The 20,837-nt window shown below is 50.9% G+C and overlaps 9 protein-coding genes across 9 annotated transcripts; 4 read left to right on the plus strand and 5 right to left on the minus strand.

The window, feature by feature from the left end:
• The first annotated feature begins 65 nt into the window (after positions 1–65).
• V1518DRAFT_410987 (ubiquitin-conjugating enzyme/RWD-like protein) lies at positions 66–1,469 on the plus strand. The gene is made up of 6 exons (XM_066902736.1): positions 66–196; positions 336–450; positions 518–702; positions 762–841; positions 894–961; positions 1,028–1,469. The coding sequence occupies exons 1-6, from the start codon at positions 194–196 to the stop codon at positions 1,135–1,137; spliced, it is 561 nt and encodes a 186-aa protein (XP_066762737.1). The 5' UTR covers positions 66–193; the 3' UTR covers positions 1,138–1,469.
• On the minus strand, positions 1,415–2,936 carry V1518DRAFT_410989 (6-phosphogluconate dehydrogenase). The gene is made up of 2 exons (XM_066902737.1): positions 2,695–2,936; positions 1,415–2,644 (listed from the first exon to the last, which is right to left on the minus strand). Exons 1-2 carry the CDS (start codon positions 2,894–2,896, stop codon positions 1,638–1,640), a joined length of 1,209 nt encoding a protein of 402 aa, XP_066762738.1. The 5' UTR covers positions 2,897–2,936; the 3' UTR covers positions 1,415–1,637.
• On the minus strand, positions 2,917–4,546 carry V1518DRAFT_410996 (NUDIX hydrolase domain-like protein). The gene is made up of 9 exons (XM_066902738.1): positions 4,120–4,546; positions 4,016–4,061; positions 3,928–3,954; positions 3,826–3,862; positions 3,711–3,767; positions 3,580–3,662; positions 3,388–3,523; positions 3,217–3,330; positions 2,917–3,155 (listed from the first exon to the last, which is right to left on the minus strand). Exons 2-9 carry the CDS (start codon positions 4,055–4,057, stop codon positions 3,037–3,039), a joined length of 615 nt encoding a protein of 204 aa, XP_066762739.1. The 5' UTR covers positions 4,058–4,061; positions 4,120–4,546; the 3' UTR covers positions 2,917–3,036.
• On the plus strand, positions 4,516–6,501 carry V1518DRAFT_411000 (Saccharopine dehydrogenase). The gene is made up of 5 exons (XM_066902739.1): positions 4,516–4,682; positions 4,742–4,827; positions 4,949–5,075; positions 5,128–5,241; positions 5,315–6,501. The coding sequence occupies exons 1-5, from the start codon at positions 4,675–4,677 to the stop codon at positions 6,324–6,326; spliced, it is 1,347 nt and encodes a 448-aa protein (XP_066762740.1). The 5' UTR covers positions 4,516–4,674; the 3' UTR covers positions 6,327–6,501.
• Positions 6,393–8,404, minus strand: V1518DRAFT_453969 (mediator of RNA polymerase II transcription subunit 1-domain-containing protein). The gene is made up of 3 exons (XM_066906535.1): positions 7,889–8,404; positions 7,263–7,841; positions 6,393–7,215 (listed from the first exon to the last, which is right to left on the minus strand). The coding sequence occupies exons 1-3, from the start codon at positions 8,356–8,358 to the stop codon at positions 6,441–6,443; spliced, it is 1,824 nt and encodes a 607-aa protein (XP_066762741.1). The 5' UTR covers positions 8,359–8,404; the 3' UTR covers positions 6,393–6,440.
• Positions 8,405–8,823: 419 nt separating this feature from the next.
• Positions 8,824–9,847, plus strand: V1518DRAFT_369883 (ORMDL family-domain-containing protein; the record flags this gene model as incomplete). Its single annotated transcript, XM_066901299.1, has 5 exons — positions 8,824–8,959; positions 9,264–9,376; positions 9,445–9,593; positions 9,645–9,741; positions 9,797–9,847. The coding sequence occupies 5 exons, from the start codon at positions 8,824–8,826 to the stop codon at positions 9,845–9,847; spliced, it is 546 nt and encodes a 181-aa protein (XP_066762742.1).
• A 393-nt stretch (positions 9,848–10,240) lies between these two features.
• Positions 10,241–11,722, minus strand: V1518DRAFT_411011 (armadillo-type protein). The gene is made up of 3 exons (XM_066902740.1): positions 11,475–11,722; positions 11,286–11,417; positions 10,241–11,229 (listed from the first exon to the last, which is right to left on the minus strand). Exons 1-3 carry the CDS (start codon positions 11,556–11,558, stop codon positions 10,492–10,494), a joined length of 954 nt encoding a protein of 317 aa, XP_066762743.1. The 5' UTR covers positions 11,559–11,722; the 3' UTR covers positions 10,241–10,491.
• A 382-nt stretch (positions 11,723–12,104) lies between these two features.
• Positions 12,105–13,533, minus strand: V1518DRAFT_411013 (thioredoxin-like protein). Its single transcript, XM_066902741.1, has 5 exons — positions 13,172–13,533; positions 13,027–13,113; positions 12,899–12,974; positions 12,632–12,842; positions 12,105–12,570 (listed from the first exon to the last, which is right to left on the minus strand). The coding sequence occupies exons 1-5, from the start codon at positions 13,357–13,359 to the stop codon at positions 12,461–12,463; spliced, it is 672 nt and encodes a 223-aa protein (XP_066762744.1). The 5' UTR covers positions 13,360–13,533; the 3' UTR covers positions 12,105–12,460.
• A 702-nt stretch (positions 13,534–14,235) lies between these two features.
• V1518DRAFT_63813 (uncharacterized protein) lies at positions 14,236–20,191 on the plus strand. Its single transcript, XM_066906637.1, has 8 exons — positions 14,236–14,756; positions 14,818–16,546; positions 16,600–16,819; positions 16,877–17,930; positions 17,988–18,105; positions 18,166–18,303; positions 18,357–18,802; positions 18,849–20,191. Exons 1-8 carry the CDS (start codon positions 14,448–14,450, stop codon positions 20,151–20,153), a joined length of 5,319 nt encoding a protein of 1,772 aa, XP_066762745.1. The 5' UTR covers positions 14,236–14,447; the 3' UTR covers positions 20,154–20,191.
• The last annotated feature ends 646 nt before the right edge of the window (positions 20,192–20,837 follow it).

Here is a 20,837-nt window from a genome sequence, read left to right on the forward strand (position 1 = left end):
AAGACTGTGGAGGCGCCGAGCAGGGGTTGGTACTGATTCTCGACGGCCGGCAGTCGCCTCGTCAAGCACCGATGACCACGCTCCACCCCGGCTTCACACTCCTCTAGCACGCCTGCACGGTGCCGACCGCAGATTCCTCTAAACGCATCCTCCCCTCCACGCATTGAAAGAGCCTCCGCTACACTTCTGCAAAATGGTACGTCTAATCGGCACCTCGGAATGGGCAAGGGCGCGCCACGCGCCAGCGACCCTGGCGCCTGAATCGACGACGGCGGTCTGGGTGGCTGGCTTGCCCTGCCTAATGATGAACAGAATAGTGTTGACATGTTGCGTAGTTGAAAATATGGAGTATGAAGCAGCAGCAGGACAAGGATGCTGCCGCTGCCGCGAGCAGCGGCGACGGCACTGTGAAGAAGAAAGTGACTGCCGCTCAGATCCGCGTGCAGAAAGGTGCGTCTCGACACCTTCCTTAACCTTTCTTCGTTTATTAGTAACGCCAGAGCTGACATGGAGACAGATCTGACGGAGCTAGTGCTGCCGTCGACTATGAAGACGCATTTCCCGAACCCAGACGACCTGCTCAATTTTGAGGTCACGATCGAGCCCGACGAGGGCATGTACCAGGGCGGCCGGTTTCTGTTTTCGTTCAAGATTAATAATAATTTCCCGCACGAACCGCCGAAGGTGAAGTGCATGCAGAAGGTGCGCTGTCTATTAGAGGACGAAGCTGACACGGGCAGAGATTCTAATGTGTTGGACAGATATATCATCCGAATATCGATTTGGAGGGAAACGTGTGCTTGAACATTCTGCGGGAAGATTGGAAGCCCGTGCTGAACTTGTGCGTGTTCGTACAACATTCCCCTCATTTGGATTCTAACATCTTCCTGCAGGAACGCCGTTCTCGTTGGTCTCCAGTTCCTCTTCCTTGAGCCGAACGCCGCGGATCCTCTAAACAAGGGTACGTTCATTACACCTCACCTCTTTCGTCCGATACGCGTAGCACTTGCTAACATCACAAAAACAGAGGCTGCGCTGGACCTGCAACAGAACCGGGACAATTTCCGCAGAAACGTGCGCACATCCATGGCCGGCGGCACCGTCAACCACGAGCGCTTCGACAAGGTCGCCTTATAACGATTTATGTTGTATTCTCCCCTTACATCAGTTTGCATTCGTTGTGCATGCGAGGCTTTCATAATCTAATTAGCACTGTGGCCTGAATTTGACGTCTTTTTGTTGTTCTTGCTCCTGCGTTTCCTCGTTAGTTGGTTATTTCGTTCCGCTGTCATGAGTCGGTGTACTTTGTTTTTGTTTTGTAAGTCTCCCCATATCGAACATGAGTTCATTTACTTTGCTTCCGCACTTCGCAGTTCTCATGTCGAGACAGAATACCAGTTTGTAATTATATGGTAGGCGGGCGCTGACTAGTCGCTTTGAGAAATAATACAGCTGTGAGTCACGATCTACGGGACCAGATTTTGTAGAGTACACATTCTATCGTGTTATATCCATTTTATACAAAAAGACAAGAAAAAAAGGGACATGAACAAAAAGTACTTTTGCACGCATCATTAAAAGTAACAAAAAAAGAAAACGAACTCCAGGTGAAGACTAGCTATGCGACTAGAAATCCCTTACTCTCTGTTCTCGGGTCTGAGCTTTCGCACCTCCTTGCCAGCCTTCCAGATCTCGAGGTCGCGGATGGCCTGAAGCTCGATCTCGAACTTTGCGCGGTAGTCGGGCTGGGAGTTGAACTCGAGGGAACGCTTGGTCTCAGTGCCGTTCTTGACGGAGTCGTAGAGATCGTTGAAGACAGGCTTGAGGGCCGCCTTGAACTTGGGCGACCAGTCAAGGGCGCCTCGTCGCGCAGTGGTGGAGCAAGCGTCGTACATGTAGTCCATGCCGTACTTGCCAATGAGGGGGTAGAGCGACTGGGTAGCCTCCTCGACGGTCTCATTGAAAGCCTCCGAGGGGGTGTGGCCGCGCTCACGGAGGACCTCGTACTGGGCGAGGAACATGCCGTGGATGCCGCCCATGAGGCAGCCGCGCTCGCCGTAGAGGTCGGAGTAGACCTCCTTCTGGAAGGTAGTCTCGTAGAGGTAGCCAGAGCCGATGGCAACGCCGATGGCGGTGGCCTTCTCGTACGCAGTGCCGGTGACGTCCTGGAAGACGGCGAAGGAGGAGTTGATACCGCGACCCTCCTTGAAGAGGGAGCGCACAGTGCGGCCGGATCCCTTGGGCGCGACGAGCACGACGTCGACGTCGGCGGGGCAGTCAACCTTGGTTAGGTCGTTGAAGACGACGGAAAAGCCGTGCGAGAAGTACAGAGTCTTGCCCTTGGTGATCAAAGGCTTCAGCTTGGGCCAGGTCTCGGACTGGGCGGCGTCGGAGAGCAGGTTCATGATGATGTCGCCCTTGACGATGGCCTCCTCTACGTCGAACAAGGTCTCGCCGGGGATCCAGCCGTCCTCCTGCGCGGCCTTCCACGAGGCACCGCCCTTTCGCACACCAATGATGACGTTCATACCGTTGTCGCGCAAGTTCAGGCCCTGGCCGTAGCCTTGGGAACCGTAGCCAATGAGGGCAAAGGTCTGGCCCTTGAAGTACTCAAGGAGCTTCTCGGCGGGCCACTCGCTGCGCTCTGAGTCGTTAGACCTGCCATTGACGGATCTATAACCGGTGTAGACCTACCGTGGACCTTCTCGAGCTGGCCGTTTTGGGCAAAGTCAATCATCTTATAGCCACGGACCTGCTGGGCGACGGCAGGACGCACAGCGGACGCAACGCGCGCGCGGGCGGCGCTGGCAGCGATAGCAACGCCACGACGCTGCACGGCGGGAGTAGCGCGTGCGACGGTAGCGCGGAGAGAGGATGCAAGAGTGCGGGAGGCCATTGCTTCTATGAAGGTGGATGGGGTGACAGAGAAGAAGAAGAGGAACGGGAAGAAATTTTTTTTGGAATTTCGTACGAGTCACCGAAAATTAAGTGCGAGGCCGATGTCGGCCAGGGTTAGGGGCGTTACCCCGCGCTGCTCTACAGGTTGTACTTGCGCGAGACAATCATGCCCTCCGCGATGTTCTGCACCCGGACGTCCAAGATGAAGCCCTCGGCAGCGAAGTCTATCATACGCTCGGGAAACTCTTTGAGTGGAACTGTGAGGGGTTAGCGAGGGGAGGGGAGAGGGAAAAGTGTAGAAAGGAGGCAACGACGCACCTGTGAAGTTTTCAATGAACTCGCCGTCCTCAAGTTGCTGTTCCGGCGTGACGTTGCGCGGGTCTGAGAGGTCAATGGCAACTTGCACGAGCTTCAAGTTTGTGTTGCAGAAACCTGCGGTCGTTAGCTGTCCCTTCAGCCGGCGTACACACTAATTTTGCGACTACCCACCCGGATCGCAGAACAGAATCGGACTGCAGTGGAACGCCTTGCCGATATACCCAGTCTCCTCGAGCAGTTCACGTTCAGCGCACTCCTCGGGGGTTTCGCCGCTATCGAGAAGGCCGGCGGGGAACTCGATCACAATCTGCAAGGCGTCTGTCAATCGGCTGAACGGCAGTTAGCATGTAGATGGATGCGTACTCCGTTGACTGGTGGGCGGAACTGGCGCTGAAGAAGGATCTCCGGACCGGTGGGTTTCTCGAGGATAGCCATGATCGCGACGCCTGGTTGGTTAGTGGAGTCGTCGCATAAGGTGTGAAGACAGAGCGCACCATCGACGTCGCTGCCCTCGACGCGTGTCCGCCGCGAACAGAATTCCCAGTCGCGTGCTATCGATATGTTATAAATGGTCTTGAAGTGCAGTGAACCGCCTTGAAGCTGTCGTACCTTTTCCGTTGGGGTCCTTGTAAAACACCTTCTGGATCTAAAGCAGCAGATCAGCAGCAGAAGTAGATGGATGGAAGCCTATGGCAGACTCAGACCCAATACCTTCACCCACTTTGCGTCCTCGGATTTCTATATTGCAAGATCAGAATCAGCACCATATGAATCATCAGGTCAGGGAATTGGCGCGTACAAGATCCTTGACCACCTCGATCTTCGCATCGGACAGCGGCATTCTGCTGCACAGCAGTTAGTTACACGGCACACGGGAGTGTATGAGGGATTTCTTTTGCATACTTTCTCTATTAGTGGATGTGTTGGTATCTGGGTGTATGAGACGGTGAAGTGGGTTGCGTGTAGGAGGGGCACGGTGCAGCATCTCGATGGCCGCACACCACGCAATTCTAAAGGGGTGCGGTCCGCGAGGCAGGCGCCCCGCACTCTTCGCGTCTAAAAACTGATTCACAAGAGACGCACAGCGCAGAGTCGCGTAGAATAGACTATGACTCTTCTCCCGCATCGCGGAGATATAGAGCGCGACGACCGCGACCTGCAGTCGTCGCAGGCTCACCACCACTATCATGACCATGTTCCGCGTCCGCACGCACGCACTCATCCAGCGCTATCGTGAACCATCGGTTATCTCCAGCTTAAGCCCGCCTGCGCGCGCGCGGAAAAGTCGCGCGGGCCCGTCCGCAGCGGTTGGCAGTGGCCAGTTCGCTGCGCTCCGGCCTCGACGCTGCGGCGTCGCGAGTGACTCGTTTTCCCGCCGCTCCTCGAAGTTTTTGCATATCCACTTCACCTCTGCACCACACGTCCGCATCGCGTCTCGTGCACCAATTGGCATCCGCAATGGTTCAGTATGTGCCCTAGCGGACTATATGATTGTGGGGAACAGCTAACTGACTTGCGTCTACAGGAAAGTCCTTATTCTTGGCTCCGGCTTCGTCGCCAAGCCTGTCGTCGACATCCTCGCAGCACGACCAGACACCGAGGTCACAGTCGGTATGCCCCTCTTTAGTCCTCTTTAACTTGCTTTCTGGCTTGTTGGTGCAACTCACACACTTCGGAAGTGCAATTGAGTTCTCTTCTATGTCCGCTGCGTACTGACACGATCGCTCCACAGCCTGCCGCACCCTCGAAAGCGCTAAGGCTCTTGCCGGCGACGCCTCCAACACTCGTGCCGTCTCGCTCGACGTCTCCGATACCGCCGCACTCGATGCTGCCGTTGCTGCATGTGATCTTGTTATCAGGTTCGCGAAAGACTTGTTCTGGGTACGCATGAGACTGCTAACACGTGAGCAGCTTGATTCCATATACCTTCCACGTCGACGTGATCAAATCGGCCATCAAGACCAAGAAGACCAACGTTTTGACCACCAGCTACCTCTCCCCGGCCATTCGTGCCTTGGACAAGGAGTACGTTTTCTTTTCATTGTCACATTAACATTGATAACAACCCCATTTTATGCACACATCTAACAACCACCAGGATCAAGGACGCTGGCATCATTGTGTGGAATGAGATCGGTGTTGACCCCGGTATCGACCATCTCTACGCCGTCAAGGCCATCGATGAGATCCACAAGGCCGGTGGTGAGGTCACTGAGTTCACCTCCTTCTGTGGCGGCCTGCCCGCCCCTGAGGCTTCGGATAACCCATTGGGCTACAAGTTCTCGTGGTCTCCCCGCGGTGTGCTGCTCGCGCTCCGTAACGACGCGACCTACTACAAGGACGGCGAACTGGTCCGTGTTGCCGGCAAGGATCTCATGAAGAGCGCCAAGCCGTACTTCATCTACCCCGGCTTCTCCTTCTACGGCTACGGCAACCGTGACTCCACCATCTTCAGGGAGCTCTACAAGATTCCCGAGGCTAAGAGCGTCCTCCGCGGTTCGCTGCGCTATCCTGGTTTCACCGAGTTCGTCTCCGCGCTCGTCGCGCTTGGCTTCCTCGACGAGACCCCTAAGGACTTTTTGACCACCGCCATCCCCTGGAAGGAGGCCTTCGCCCAGATCATCGGGGCTCCCTCTTCCTCCGAGGAGGACCTCCTCGCGACCATCGACTCCAAGGTTACCTTCGATACCGCTGAGGAAAAGGAGAAAGTTGTGTCTGGCTTCCGCTGGCTCGGATTCTTCTCCGAGACCCCTATCACTCCCCGTGGCAACCCGCTCGACACCATATGTGCGCTGTTCGAGAAACTCATGGAGTACGCTCCCGAGGAGCGTGACATGGTCGTGCTTCAGCACAAGTTCGGCATCACCTGGAAGGACGGCTCCAAAGGGATTCGCACCTCCACTCTTGTCGACTACGGCGACCCCAACGGCTACAGCTCGATGGCAAAGCTCGTTGGCACTCCCTGTGCGCTTGCTGCGACTTTCATGCTTGATGGAAAGTACACAGAGCCCGGCATCTACGCGCCGTACTCACCGGAGCTTTGCGACCCGTACAGAGAGGTGCTTAAGGACAAGTACGGCATCTTCTTGATCGAGAAGACCGTTCTGTAGATTACAACTTTTGGATTAAAAAGGAGTCATCTGCTAGTTAGCTGTTTAAAAGCGCTGGCTTTTGCTGTTTACTACTCTTATACTGAATTTATACATAATTATACATGGAGTAGGTTATTGAACCTGCTCGCTAAGCCAATGAGCAACGATGCCAAGATCTTCGGCGACATCAATCACATTCTCAAGCGCAGTCATCAGCTGCTGCTTTCCCTCAAACTCCATGTTCTCATTAACCGCGAGATCCCGCAGACTGACTGCCCCGCCCCGGTTGACTTCAACGGAAAAGCTTGTAAGCCGCGGCTGCATGTCGCTGGCAGAGTAGTCGGTGGTGGGAAGCATCACGCCGAGTAGAGGCGGCTGGCCGTACGGCATTGAGAGTTTGATGGTCACGACCGCAGGCGGGCGCAGCGCTGCAATGGTAGCGCCGGCAGAGACGGCGGCAAGGAAAGAGTTTAGGTCGTGGTGGCTCTCAGAGGCGGCGACTTTTGATGCTACTGCGGCGGCTTGGAGTGGTTCTGCGAATGCGCTGTCGAGCAGGGCACGTACACGTATAGCTTGTCGAAGGATCTCGAGCACCTTGATGATCTGCCTAGGATGCGCGATGTATACGCGCTCGAATTTTCTCATTTCCATGGTTTGCGTCATCATGAGTGTGAAATCGTAGTCTACGGGTGTCCCCGTGGAGTCGTATACTGTGCGCTTTGCAGTAAGAAGTTTCTCGGTGGTGTTTGTGAATGTCGAAATTGTCTCGAGTTCAGCTTCGCCTTCGGGATCGAGGATTGCTGCGTCGTAGTATGGAATGGAGACGGGCGGGTCCAGTATGAGCACATAGCTTGTGGGTTGGTCTTCGAGATTGCTGTAGTCTGGCTCTTGCCAGTCGATATCGCCACTACACGTCTTAGTATGTGCGGTGAGAAAAGAAGGAAGTAAACATACGATGAAGTGGCGATGGAGTCGCCTATGAAAGGATTATTCTGCACGATACCCCAACCATTTCCCGAGTGTCCAGACTCGTCGATTTCAACGATGACCCGGTATGCATTGTCAGACGACAGTGGCGCCGACGACGGGATCCGGTGCTTTTCGCGCCAATACCATATTGACAGACCCAGTACGCCCGCATCGTCAACCTTCGGCATTCCATGCCCATCATTCAGCGCATCAATATTCCGCACCGACGTCTCGTACGCGTATATCCGCTGCAGCACGGTTCTGTGCAAACTCTCCAACACCTGAAAATTATCCGTCTCAGTCGACGACAATTTGTCATGCCGTGCAACACGCTCGAGATTACGCGCGAACTTGTCGAGAGTCGGGAATTGCAGATCCGCGAGGAGGATCGCGTCAGATTGCGCCAGTGCTTTGCTATCGCCGCCTGTGATCATGCTGGCTAGAGAGAGCTTAGCTTTGATGACCTTGTTGGATGGTATCATAAGATCGATGTCGATGAGAATGATGCGTCCGCCGAGACTAATACGCTTGCCTCCATCTATGTCTTCGTGGAAAACTTCGAGTCTGAGGGTGTTAGTGAAAGAGCATGTGGAGAAGAGAGATGATCCTACCCATTGCTACGCGCAAGACGTTCTATAGCAAGCTCGGATAAAGCACCAGGCCGGCGACGCAAAAGATCAACAATTTCATCGATATCCCGTTTCCGCGCCGCCTCGCTCTTCGTCCGGCCAAAGACTGGCCGTCGCGGGGTCGCATCAATATCAAGAATCCCATCAACCGCGCCATTGACGCCTATAGATGGCGACGCACTGCTTCCGACATTGAATATATTCCGCAGCGCGGAAGGTGTGCTAGGTGTTGCAGCTGACGGGGGGCCGCTAAAGGTGATTGTGGGGGTTGCGGTGGCAGCGCGCGACTGACCCGAGAAAATGCCATTTGTGTGCAGCGGGTGCGAGAAGGAGGCGGGGGAGAAGGCGGCGGGATCGGGGGAGATGCCTAGGAGGAGGTTGTTGTCGGGCGTTGCAAGCGGCGAGACCTCGGAAGAGGACGGAATCTTGAAGTGGAGGGGCGAGTCCGTCATGGCATGTAAAGTGTTCTGAGGCGCTGCTGCAGTTGAGGACTCTGCGAAGAACGCACTTGAAATTGGCCTCGGTGCGGTTGGCGAAACTCGGATCGGATACGATCCGAATACGAGCACGGCTGAGCACGGGCTTGACAGCCGTCGACAGCCCCTGAACGCGCGTATCACGTGCAATGCTACCGGGCCCTGGCTCGCTCGGTCGCCGTAAATAGCCTGTCACGTGGGCGATGTGGTTGGGGCGTAAGTGTAGAGCAATGTAAACGAATGTGCCGCAAGTGATGCAGCATGTGATCCTGTGCGGTGCCTGTCATCGTCGCCTCCGCTGCGTTCTCTTCTTGTCTTCTCTTCGCCTTACCTCTACGCACCTCGCCACTGCCTACGCTGCCTCTTCACCTCCAGACTCTGCTGCGCCGCGCACAGCTCGATCTGTTGATGCCTGTCCACTCAGCATCGTCTTCGTCCGTCATGGTCACAAACAAGCTGGAAGAACGGCGCCGGCGATCCTCGAGTATAATCTCCCATCTCCAGCCCGAGACCATCGAGGAGCAGTCCGACCAGGCTTCGCTTCCCAACCTCAACGCAAATTGGGTGAATCATAAGGGTGAATTACCTTTTCTTCTTGTATTCTGGTTGTGTTGCAATACTTCGCCATAGCTGAGCGGCCGTCCTCGGTCGGTCGCTGCTATCCTCCGCGCGGCGGTGGGAGTTAGTGCTTCGCTGTCAGCAAGCACAATCACCACCGCACGTCTCCGAACGTGGTCTTCGCCGCTTGCACTGGTCCAGCCGCTTCGGTCGTGTGAGGCGATCTTGCGCCTGTCTCCACTTGCTTGTGTCTGCCTCATCTATCTATCTATTTCCACATACTCCTTTAAGTGCATTCTCTGACTAACGCTCTTCGCCCACAGGCGCCTGGATAATACACTTCGTCCTCATTGCGGGCCTCAAAATTTTCTATGATCTTCTTCCCGGTGTCTCACAGGAGCTGAGTTGGACGCTCACAAACATCTCCTACGTTGTGGTATGTTGCGGGCTAATCCCCCCTTAACCGACTCGACTCGCCGCGATCTTCGCTTACACATCTTCTAGGGATCCTACCTCATGTTCCACTATGTCACCGGCATTCCCTTCGAGTTCAACGCTGGCGCGTACGACAATCTGAACATGTGGGAGCAGATCGATAACGGCGATCAGTACACTCCATCTAAGAAATTTCTGCTCGGTGTACCCATCGGATTGTATGTGCCTCTTTCCCTCTTGAACTTCCCGTACACGGCTAATCTCCACAGGTTTCTCATCTCGACTCACTATACACACTATGATGTTGGAATGTTTATCCTAAACTGCCTGGCCTGTCTTATTGTTGTTATCCCGAAGCTCCCCAGTGTACGTCGTAGCTATCATCTCACATTGGCCGATCCGTTACTGACTCATCTTCCAGAGCCATCGCATGCGACTCACGGTACCAGAGCTGATATCTGCATCCGACTAGGACACGGCAGCGCTTTCATGTTTTTCCTTTGTGTTTTGTGCTCTGTTTCCTAACTCTCCTTGACCACGCCGCGGCAGACTCTTGGATCGAAGTTTATCTCTTTCTTTTTTTGATTTAATGATTACTGTTCTCTATTTTGTTTATGAATGAGTCTGCAGATTTGATAGCACGGCGGGTCTTGTCTTGCTGTTTTTCATTTCTTCTCAAAGATTACGAACTAGCCAGCTTTGCGAGCTGCGAAGAAGAGTTTCAATCATGTCACGGGCCGTTTTTGTTCTGTCCAATCCAAACGCCGAAAGGTCTTATATAAAGAAGTAAACCACCTAAGATATGGCGTTGCTTTGTGTGCCCGTTTTTCCTCTTTTCTTCTCTTGTTGCTGATTTAGTTGTGGGGATTGTGTTATTGTGTTTGTGTTTTCCAGTACATAGCTTTCGTTTGCGGGTTGGTGAAGGATGGTATAACTTGGCGCGATGGATAGCCTTCGTAGGAATTGATGACAGTAGTTATTCACGACGGTTCTTCCTTCCTTACGAACCACTGCTCAGACAGACAGCACTAGTCTAGTTATGGCATTGTTTTCCAGCCCGAACTCGCAAAAGTAAATCTCCAAGCTGATATTTGTATTAATTACGGCCCATCTAGCTCACTGATTGACTACCTGTTCCAGGAGTCTCCATTCGGCAGTTAGCTCTGTATTTGCACCATCCTCCGTCTCCAGCAAATCTTCCTTCTTTGCGCGCGCAAGTCCTTTCCGAATCGATTCCTTCTCGTCATCTGATAAGCCTGTGTCAGACTTTGACAACACAAGCAAGATCTGCACAATCTTCTCGATCGCGCCGTATGATTGCTCGACGTGAAGTAATTCTAGCAGCGACGGCACTCCGGAGAGCGATCGTAGCAGATCGATCTTCGCCTCTAGGGGCTCGGTTGATAGAATTCCTGCCAGCAAGAAAATCGAGCGCCGCCGGATATCCACATCGTTCTCCCACAGATGCCGTTCGTCCTCGGGTGAATTGGCGGGGCGCAACTTACTATTATGGGTCTCCTGGGAGATAATCGCGAGCAACGTCTTCCAGCCGTCCGCGTTCTTGAAAGAATCATACCCTGCCTCGTGATTGCGCACGGCGGAGCTGAGGCAGTACATTGCTTTTAGCCGGGCTTCCTTGGACGGGTCAGACGCAGCGATGTGAAGCAGGTTCGGGATCGCATGCGGGTAGATGAGTAACGCAGCCTGCGACTTGGGGTTGTTTTGCACTGCAGTGCCAATTACCCAGCATGTCATTTTGCGCAGGAGCGGTACTGGGTTGGTAAGCTGCGCGATGAGTGGTTCCCATAGGTTGAGTGGTTCGAGGTTGTTTGCGTTGTCCATGTTCTCAACGAGCTGCCAAAATGTCAGTTACTCTACTGACCGGAGTGACAAGTAAACTGCCTGCATACCATTTCCAGATTGTCAAACGCTGTTTCCTTCGTCTCTATGTCGGCCTCGGGATCAAGAATCACGCCCATGGCCTTCCGCATCAAAGTCGCATCATCCGGCGCGCCAAACAACTGTGCAAGAGCTTCGGGATTCTATTCACGCATGAATCAGCAGACGGTCACAAGCCACAAAATGTGAATAGTACGTACAGGAGCTGCTTGCCGCCTCTCTGTAGCGACGTTTGAATCTGCAGATTGCGCGTTCTCGAGCGACCATTTCAATAGATTCTCCATGACGATGTGTATGTCTGCTATCCTCCGGTGTGTTCAAAAATATCGCAATAAGCCTGCTGTGCAAAATCCCAGTGCCTCGCGTACCCGGTTGTATGAATAATGTCTTTTTAAGTGCTCCGGGCAAAGATTAAAGCGAATTTTAAGTAGGCGACGCGATGCAGCGCTGTCTCTGATGCGCGAAGATTCTACTAGAGTTGGGAAGACTCCTAGACTGCCTTGCGGGTTAGGGTGTGCAGCATCCAAGCGTCAAATTGGTCATGCGATTGCGAAGTCTATTTTCGCTGATCCACGCATAGAACTTCATCGGAGTTATTACTCATCTTCTTCCAGGCAAAATTCTGATCTTTGGGCATGCAACGACCAGAATGGAAAACACAACTCAAATCTATAGAGCGTAGTATGAATTAGTTCTCGCTATTGTTGACTTTGTTAGCGCAGCCTCGAGAAGTAGGGTAACTACGGCGCATCCGCAAATTATTATCTTCTTGCAAACGGCAGTGAAAGCTACAAACTGTCGTAGTGATTACAAGCTAATAGTCAGCCTAATTTTAATTGAAAATAAAGTACTATATTTCGATAGCACAGCTTAGGTCCTTCTTGGAATATACACATGGTTCAAAGCTCTAATTCATACCAACTGACCGTACAGGGCCAGGCTCACGTGAAGTGAAGGAGTGCGGCTCAAGATCCAATCAGTAAGTAAATTTTTCCTAGTCTAACCACTGTATTCGCCGCCTGGAACATCACGACCATTGACTGCATTCCGCGAATTTCGCAAGTCTTAGTCTCGTTTCTTTAGCCGTTATATATATGCGAAACAGCGCTCTTATAGGGCTGCCTGATGACCCGAATAGTTCACTTATGCATCCAGGTACTGTTGATGTAGAAAATGCATGTTTATTTTAATCCCAATCATCGTCACTACCGTCTTCCGAAGCAGCCGATCGGATCTGCAGCGTTTTCCCCAAGATCGGCGTATTTCTAATTTTGCCCAGTTTGCTCGTTATGACTCCTGAACTCGAAATTAGTCATGATTTCGCTTGTTTTGCAGCAGAAGAAGGAGCTCTACTTACCGCTCTGTTGGAGTTGGAATTCCAGCGCGCTCGATGTGAAATTATCACTGTTTCCAAGTGCTTCAAAGCCTACTAAGCGCAGTACTTCCTTTCCGTCGATAAAACAGATCACACAGGGGAGAATTTGGATTTTGAGCTTGACAACGAGAAACGGAGCCGTGTCGACGTTAATGGAAAGGAAGCGGGTCTCCATATGCTTCGCCGTAAGAGACTATAGTTAAATTAGTTAGACGCTAATTATCTTATAAATAGTCCTGTAGATCGTACCTCTAGTCGTTCCTTCATTATAAGGCACCGCCTGAATGTCGGTTGGTAGAAGTGCACAACTGAGTACTTGGCGGCGCTATGATCGCTTAGTCACAGGTCCTGTCTCCACTGAACCGCGATGCACTCACGATGAAATATCCATAAGCTCCTTCTCTGAAGACACGTCCGTTAGTCGGCCGTAGCCGCTATCGTACAACCTCCGCGACGCCTTCATCCTGAGAACCCCCGTTAGTACGAGCCGTCTCTCCCACAGCAGCAAAATAGGAAATGTACTGTGCACTCAGCTCCTGCATTCGCCGTTCTCGCAGTGCATCCAAAACCGCCGTGTCGTCCTCTAACAACTCTAGGAAATCGTCGTCGTCCAACGACTCATTGCCGTCGTCCTCGGCGTTTTTCCGGTCATCCCTTGACAGTAGATTGTCCTTGTAAGAATCAACAACTGCCGCCGTTGCCGCGTCCATGTCGAAGGTTTTCGATAATTATGCGGAGCGCGGGGAGGATATGACATGAATTGATGCGGCCTTGCGATGGACAAGAGCGCGGGTGAGTTGTCGGTAACGCGTCGGAACCCAGAATGAGTTCTACAGGTCGACGCGTCGTGAAACTTTGCACGCGTTTGGACAACGCGTTTAATCTGGCGACAGTAGCCGAGAGCTAATTCCGAATAAGTAACACCAACCAGACAGCGCTTGCAAGGGTTAGGGCACATACAGGCACACCACATTCCCTGAACTTTCTTATTCGATACATTAACATGATCAACCCAGTAGATCTTGGTAATATTATTCAATAACCAATTGCTTATATTCTGCGGTTAACGTATATTTTGTTCTAGCCGATGAACGCTACACAAAAGTCTGAAACAACAAAGCATGATCAATCAAACCAACAAACTACACTCTAATTTGGGGCTGGGAAATTTTAAGTTCTAGCAAGTCACAAAAAGTTCAGTGTCATCCAAGCCCTGAGAGCGCACTACTCATCAGAAGTATTGACTGGCAATTCTGATAAGATATAATTTTTTACAGCTGGAGTGTGAATTTATAGGTGTGAGTGAGATACAGAATCTGAAATGAGTAAGGCTGAAAAGCTTGGAAATTAGAGAGGCAGCAGGTGCTCAACCAAGACAAAGCAGAAGTGAGCTAGAGCAGATTGAGTTATGAAGGGAGGGGTGGTGGTGGGGGTGGAGGAATCAGAGTTTACAGATCACCTGAAATCTGGTGGCTATAAAGTTAAAATGCACAATAAAGTTAATCGTTGGTTGTGGTTAGGGTAGCCATGGACAACTCCACCACATTCCACCATCTTCTATTTTTGTTCTCATATTTGCACAGATCCCTCCTGTATCTGGTGCCCTCCCTCCTCTCCTCTTCCTCTCTTCTTACTCCCTTCACTCTGCAGTGACATCAGCATAAGGGTGAGTTTATGGCACTTCTTCCATAGTGCATTTTGACCTTGTATCTAAGCCCCCCTGACAGCAGAAAGGTTCCAGCCATCAGCACCACATCCCCTCTTGCTTGTGTTGTTTTCACAGCTTTCAGAGGAGCCTATGGATATCGACAAGCCAGATCAGCATATGCTTGATATTATTGATCTATCAAGTAAAGCATCTGACTTGTCAGATATGGATAATTTTGAAGATGCACATTCTGATACCATACCCTCATCTATGTCAGCATCTCACCAAACTGGTCTGATTGGTCCAACTGATGAATTCACTGTTGCAGTTCCTATATCTCATGGCCATTTTAAACAGCCCTACAATCGAGTTAAAGGTCTGGAAAGAGTAGCACATGTGTTACATCAATTCCCGAGTGGCTGGCTTCATGTTGAATTAGCTGGACATACACGCATTTATGTGAGTCAGACATGAGTTTGGCAAGCTTCTTGATTTATTTAACCACTTTTGGTTGTTTTAGATCCGTCCAGCTGAATTGGAACATTTACCAAATGGCCATGAGGCTTTTGTGAAATTCCTGATGAATCTTGCTGGTCCCTGGACTCAACGACAGCCATTCAGAAGAGCCATCCGACATGTGAATTCAGTTCAGCCAGAAAGTATTAGTGAAAGTGAATCAGACACGGAGGATATTCCACTGGTGAAAAGGATCAAAGAGCAATCACTAGCATTGCAATCGGTCCATAAATTTCACAAACGTCATCTCTCTGGTCCCACAAGCAAGATTGCAAGGGATGTGTCGAAGACATCACCACAGATCAAGATTCGAATTCCAACTACTAGAACAGTTTTGGAAAAGACTACAGATAATGAGTACAGTTCTGATGATGTTCCATTGCAAAGACGATCACTTCGGACACAAGGTGCACGACCAAACTACAATGTCTCACAGATATATCAGACAAGTGCAGAACAAGGTCTCTTTTCTTCAGATGATCAAAATGAGCAGAGTGAAGGTGATACTTCTTCGGATGATTCTCTCACATCAAGAAATGGCAAACCACTTCACAAGCATCATTCACAGCATGAAACTACTACTACTGAGGAGCTGATCTCTGATCCAACACTACCAGTTGTCAGAAGAACCATGCAAGGACGAATTATCAAGCCAAGAATACTTGAACCAATAGTTGAACTACCAAAGGAAAAAATTGTCCCAGAAAAGGCTGACAAGACACATTTATATTTTCCTCGTGTGGACTTGGGGTCTGAGTTCTCAAGGCGACACAGTCAGCAGTGCAGTTACTGCTACAATGGGAGTTCTGATTCTGACAAGGGACCACTCCTCTTTTGTCAAGGCTGTTCCTTTTCTTATCATGAAGATTGTTCCAGAGTATTGTCAGCAAAGTATGGAAAGCACAATATAGTGCTGGCAACTGAACATCTGTCTGTACTTCAGTGTCGACATTGCATTGGTATGAAAGGCACTCAGTATGACTATGGTGGTGAGCTTTGCTTTGTTTGTCAGAAACCCGGTCCAAACAGTGAAAAGTTCAAGCCTTTTTATACTCCGCATCCGAGGATATCTGTGGTTTCGTTGGAAAATGCTGACAAAGAGGACAATGATGACCTGCTCAATACTATTGATGACATTTATGAGGAAAAAATCACGGATTCACGACTTTTTAATGCCGATAATGTGATGTTTCGATGTTTGAGATGCTATAGGGCTGCTCATTTTAATCACCTTCCGCGGCTAAAGCTCGATGATGGCAGCGAAGATAGTTCTGATATTGTTTCCCAATATGCTCATTTTATATGCCTTACTTGCGGGAAGTATCAGCGGAAGATTGAGAATATTATCGCTTGGAGACCAGTGTTAAAACCAGGTCAGACCCCGGATGTTCATGCTACATTGGATCGCACTGCCCCACAAGACCGAGAATATCTTGTCAAGTTTGAGCAAGACTCGTATTTTGGAGCGGTCTGGGTTCCAGGAAGTTGGTTCTTATCTTTGATTCATCCGAAGCAGTACGGTGCATTTCAGAAGAAGTTCCCAGAGCCAGTCTATGAGACCAGTTCAGCTATATCAGAAGACCATTATCGCGTTGATATAATCATGGAAGTCATCTACAAGAATAATATGAGCCGCGAAAGCATGGGATTCACCAGTCAGAAGGCCGAATTGAACGCGATCAGCAAGATTGAAAAAATCTATGCCAAGTGGAAGGCGCTGTCTTATGCCGAATGTACGTGATTGCGGATAGCGTGGCTCGACCATTTTGCTCTAACAAGGATCTAGTATACTGGGAGATCCCTCCAAAGGAATCCGAAGCCGGTAGATACGAGGATTTTGAGAGGGCATACAAGACTTATGTCCTTGGATTCTACACTAACCTACCGACAAATTACAAGGGAATTAAAGTCGCCAGACAGACGCGATTTAATACTCTCAAGTTAACAAGGCAACCACGTTCTCTTCAAGGCGGCACTCTTATGTCTTATCAATTGGATGGTGTCAAGTAAGTCTCTCCTTGCCTGTTCGCGCTGTGACAACTGGAAATTTCTAATTTAGACAGCTGGCTATACTACAACTGGATTCTCGGCAAGTCGTGTATTCTGGCCGATGATATGGGCCTCGGCAAGACCATCCAGATTATCTCGTTCTGCTCTGTCCTATTCCATCAGCACGGTGTTTGGCCACTTTTGATTATTGCACCACAGTCAACCATTCCCAACTGGCTCAGAGAATTCGAGAAGTGGGCTCCGGATATGCGCACAGTCGGTTTATATGGATGGGCAGAGCATCGTGCTATTCAAAAAAATTATTTGCTCAACAGAAACGGCGGGCCTAAGAATCTGAACTGCCATGTTATTGTCACGTCCTTCAATACGGCTGTGGAGGAGAGCACCTATTTATCCAAATACTCCTGGCAACTGATGGTTGTTGACGAGGGCCAGAAGCTCAAGAGCGATAAGAACGTTATTTATAAGACGCTTCTGGATATCGGCGCAGCTCACAAGGTCCTTCTTACCGGCACACCGCTTCAGAACAACATTCGCGAGCTTTTTAATCTCTTACAGTTCTTGTCACCGGATATGAACGCCGAAGAGCTGGAATCCCAGTATGCTCAAATGAACGGTACTAATGTTCAAGAGCTGCACGATCTTCTCCGTCCGTATTTCCTGCGGCGAACCAAGGCGGAAGTACTCAAGGACATGATCCCCAACAAGACCGAAATTATTGTACCTATCACTATGTCGTCCTTACAGAAGATGCTGTATAAGAGTATTTTGGCCAAAAATCCGGACTTATTACGCGCCATTGTCTCCACCACTGGACACATTTCACAGAAGGCTTCGAAGAGTAACCTGAACAATTTGCTGCTTCAGCTGCGCAAGTGTCTTTGTCATCCGTTTCTTTACAACGAGTCTATGGACGAGCAACCTACCGATTCCGAAGAGGCGCTGAAGAAGCTTACATCGGCGTGTGGAAAACTGCAATTTCTCTCAGTCATGCTACCGAAGTTGATTGACTCGAAGCACCGCATTCTTATCTTCAGCCAATTTCTTGGGATGCTCGACATTTTCGAGGACTTTCTTTACTGGATGAACATCAAATATGTTCGACTGGTAAGTATACTTGAGAACTGGAGCTCTTGTCGAAGTTGGTGGCTGACACAAGTATAGGACGGAAGTGTCAGTTCTCAGGAGCGGCAGAAGCGAATTGATCGCTTTAACGCGCCTGACTCTGATATTTCGGTATTCATTCTGTCAACAAGAGCGGGTGGTGTTGGTGTGAACTTGGGTATGTTTTATAGTCTCGCTTGCTCTGCAGGAGGGTGCCCGTTAACATCTTGAACAATAGCGACTGCGGACGTTGTGATTATTTATGATCCAGACTTCAATCCCCACCAAGACTTGCAAGCGCTCTCGCGCGCACATCGACTCGGCCAGAAGAACAAGGTGCTGGTGTTCAACTTGGTGACGCGGAACTCGGCAGAAGGTGAGCATTTGAATATGCCTCTATGCAGAAAGGTATACTAACGACTGCATCAGAGAAGATCCTACAAATCGGACAGCGCAAGCTTCTTCTGGATCATCTGGTCATCGAGAACATGCATGGCACCAAGGCAGAGCAAAGCGATCTTCTATCTGTCATGCACAGCGGTGCGCAGGCGCTATTTAAAGGGGACGAGAAGGAGATCAAGTACGATTCCGCGGCGATCGATAAGCTCATCGAGGAAGCTCAGAACATTGAGGAGACAGACGAGAAGGAGAGCTCCGAGCAGGACAACAAGTTTAGTTTTGCGCGAGTATGGGAGAACGAGACTGGCGAACTTGCAACCGACACCGGGGAGTCTGAGCCCGAAGCCAGCGCTGCTGATCCTGAATTCTGGGACAAGATTCTGCAAGAACGCGAAGCGCAGCTGTTGGCAGAGAAGCAGTCTAAAGCCTTGGAGCTCGGACGCGGCAAGCGAACTCGCGAACAGCTGACACAACTGGTAAGTTCACTTAGCGCTTATTTTGACATTGACTAACAACATATAGACATCTGATGGCGTCGACGGCGACGATCGCGGACAAGAGATGAAGCGACGGAAACGTTCCGCTTCTGTGTTGTCCGACACTTCGTTTGAGCTATCATCAGAGCATGAAGCCGCCGAAGTCGATATGGAGCCGAGAGAAGCGCTGGATCCAGACGACGTGTCTGTTATCGCCGCTCAGGGTGCACCTACTGTGCAGACGCCGATTGGTGTTTTGACAACTCCCCAGGACAGCGCTGCACCGGTCGCGAAGAAGCGCAGGCGCAGACGACTGCAAAATAGTGCCGGTGATGAACAATTTGGGCAATTCCAGGCACTTCCTCCTAATAGCACTTCGACGAAAGAGGGCTCGACTAGTCAGCACATGGGGACTAGCGCTGATGGAACGGTCCAGCCGCAACCGGGCGGTCCTGTGTACATGCAGCAAAGCACACCACAAGTGCATTCGGCTTTGCAACATGAAAACGTCAACTATCCTCCTGCGCCTCCGACTGGAGTGCCGCCTCAATTTGTTCAACAGAGAACTGTGTTTCATCCGCACCAACAACCGCCGGGTTCGACCATGGCTCCAAGTGCCCCATCGCAGATGCAGTTTGCCGAGCTCCAGAAAATACGAGCCGATGTCATTGAGCAACTCGGTTGGAAATCACTGATACCTAACACGAAGCCGATGTGCGACGGGAGCCATAGTCAGCATCCTCCTGGTCAGTGCCCTCTGCGAAAATTCGAAGCCTCTGTGTGCCCGTTGTGCGGATTAAAGCACCTGTGGGGCTTCAGCGTGTGTCCTCGACTACAAGAGTTGCGAGAAGTCGACTATTTGATTCAGGCGTTGCAGCGGTCTCCGGAGCCGCTGGCGTTGCGACGACTGGCGTTCCGCGCATTGCAGATGAAGAGAGACTTGCTGGTTTCGCATAGCATTGTCGAAGCGCAGTCTGGTCTGACGTACCACAAGCCGATAGATGCGGAAAAGTTAGCGCCCGTACCGGCCACTGCGCAGATGTTTGCCGCGGCGGGAGTGACGACAACTCAGGTCCCTCCAGCCTCGATTCCTCGAACAATGACGACAGCTCAGCCGTCAGCGCTGGTCCCTGGCCAGACAGCTGAAGTACAGGCACCAGCAACGGTGCTGCAACCCATGACAGCTGTTCAAGCGACGACAAACGCCGCCGTAACACAAATGGCGGCGCAGCACAGTACGCCACAAGCACGAGAGTGGCGAACACCGACTCCGACAACCCTACCGCAACCGATACCACCCGCTCCGCCCACTCAAGGGGCGGCAAATATGGCAAGCCGGTTCAAGCAATAGCGACAGCAGTAGCGGCTATGGAAAGACCGGCTACAACAGTAGTTAATCTGACGGCGCTGCACACGCGCCTCGAATATCAACTGTTGCGGAAATCGTCCAGCAGTGTTCGAGCCCTGACTTGTACAACCACAACAGCTTCAGCTTTGACAGTAGAATGAGCTAAATTGCAAGATCTTGTGTTGTGTGTATTTATATTTGTATTATCAGGTTTGATTAGATTGTTTGCTATCGCAACCAACTTGTGCATTATGATACCACAGTACTCATGATTATCCGCTACATTGCAGAGTAATAGCTATTTATTTACAAGTCGTTTATACTACAAAATTTCTAAGTTCTTATCGCCCAAAAATAGGACAATTGTCGAATGTGCGTTGTGATAATAGCAATGGGGTAGCCCGCTAGCTTGAGCTAGTGCAGGCGGGTTTAGTGCTTCCAAGATGTCGCGACGGCGTGGTGGTACGAAAGTTGGAAACTTGACGGGCACGCTCCCCACCGCCAGAATCACAAGATCACCAACGATTGACTGCCCTGACTGATATAACGACTCTAGAAACTGCAGTGCCAGATCAGCGAAACGATTGATACAGATTTATAGCACTCGACGGTATATGGTGAATTTGATGTACACTGTCATGGTGAAACGTAGCGACTCCTCACGCTGCCGGATCAGCTAGCATTATG

This window comes from Limtongia smithiae, assembly GCF_038497785.1.
Source record: "Limtongia smithiae strain NRRL Y-17922 unplaced genomic scaffold V1518scaffold_1, whole genome shotgun sequence".
Taxonomy (NCBI): Eukaryota; Fungi; Ascomycota; class Lipomycetes; order Lipomycetales; family Lipomycetaceae; genus Limtongia; species Limtongia smithiae.

Bases quoted from the DNA above. Each gene is read 5' to 3' on its own strand.
- V1518DRAFT_410987 (XM_066902736.1), top strand. The intron at 703-761 runs GTGCGCTGTCTA...TGTGTTGGACAG, and splicing joins AGGTGAAGTGCATGCAGAAG to ATATATCATCCGAATATCGA. The intron at 962-1,027 runs GTACGTTCATTA...TCACAAAAACAG, and splicing joins CGCGGATCCTCTAAACAAGG to AGGCTGCGCTGGACCTGCAA.
- V1518DRAFT_410989 (XM_066902737.1), bottom strand. From the start codon at position 2,896: ATGGCCTCCCGCACTCTTGCATCCTCTCTCCGCGCTACCGTCGCACGC. The intron at 2,645-2,694 runs GTAGGTCTACAC...CTAACGACTCAG, and splicing joins CCAGCTCGAGAAGGTCCACG to AGCGCAGCGAGTGGCCCGCC.
- V1518DRAFT_410996 (XM_066902738.1), bottom strand. From the start codon at position 4,057: ATGCCGCTGTCCGATGCGAAGATCGAGGTGGTCAAGGATCTT. The intron at 3,955-4,015 runs GTACGCGCCAAT...CTTGCAATATAG, and splicing joins TCGAGGTGGTCAAGGATCTT to AAATCCGAGGACGCAAAGTG. The intron at 3,768-3,825 runs GTACGACAGCTT...ACATATCGATAG, and splicing joins CAAGGACCCCAACGGAAAAG to CACGCGACTGGGAATTCTGT.
- V1518DRAFT_411000 (XM_066902739.1), top strand. The intron at 4,828-4,948 runs GTATGCCCCTCT...ATCGCTCCACAG, and splicing joins AGACACCGAGGTCACAGTCG to CCTGCCGCACCCTCGAAAGC. The intron at 5,076-5,127 runs GTTCGCGAAAGA...ACACGTGAGCAG, and splicing joins GCATGTGATCTTGTTATCAG to CTTGATTCCATATACCTTCC.
- V1518DRAFT_453969 (XM_066906535.1), bottom strand. From the start codon at position 8,358: ATGACGGACTCGCCCCTCCACTTCAAGATTCCGTCCTCTTCCGAGGTC. The intron at 7,842-7,888 runs GTAGGATCATCT...TAACACCCTCAG, and splicing joins CGTCTTGCGCGTAGCAATGG to ACTCGAAGTTTTCCACGAAG. The intron at 7,216-7,262 runs GTATGTTTACTT...TAAGACGTGTAG, and splicing joins GACTCCATCGCCACTTCATC to TGGCGATATCGACTGGCAAG.
- V1518DRAFT_411011 (XM_066902740.1), bottom strand. From the start codon at position 11,558: ATGGAGAATCTATTGAAATGGTCGCTCGAGAACGCGCAATCTGCAGAT. The intron at 11,418-11,474 runs GTACGTACTATT...ATGCGTGAATAG, and splicing joins AGAGGCGGCAAGCAGCTCCT to AATCCCGAAGCTCTTGCACA. The intron at 11,230-11,285 runs GTATGCAGGCAG...ACATTTTGGCAG, and splicing joins CGTTTGACAATCTGGAAATG to CTCGTTGAGAACATGGACAA.
- V1518DRAFT_411013 (XM_066902741.1), bottom strand. From the start codon at position 13,359: ATGGACGCGGCAACGGCGGCAGTTGTTGATTCTTACAAGGACAATCTA. The intron at 12,843-12,898 runs GTACGATCTACA...ATTTAACTATAG, and splicing joins TAATGAAGGAACGACTAGAG to TCTCTTACGGCGAAGCATAT. The intron at 12,571-12,631 runs GTAAGTAGAGCT...TTTCGAGTTCAG, and splicing joins ATTCCAACTCCAACAGAGCG to GAGTCATAACGAGCAAACTG.
- V1518DRAFT_63813 (XM_066906637.1), top strand. From the start codon at position 14,448: ATGGATATCGACAAGCCAGATCAGCATATGCTTGATATTATTGATCTA. The intron at 14,757-14,817 runs GTGAGTCAGACA...TGGTTGTTTTAG, and splicing joins CTGGACATACACGCATTTAT to ATCCGTCCAGCTGAATTGGA. The intron at 18,106-18,165 runs GTATGTTTTATA...CTTGAACAATAG, and splicing joins TGGTGTTGGTGTGAACTTGG to CGACTGCGGACGTTGTGATT.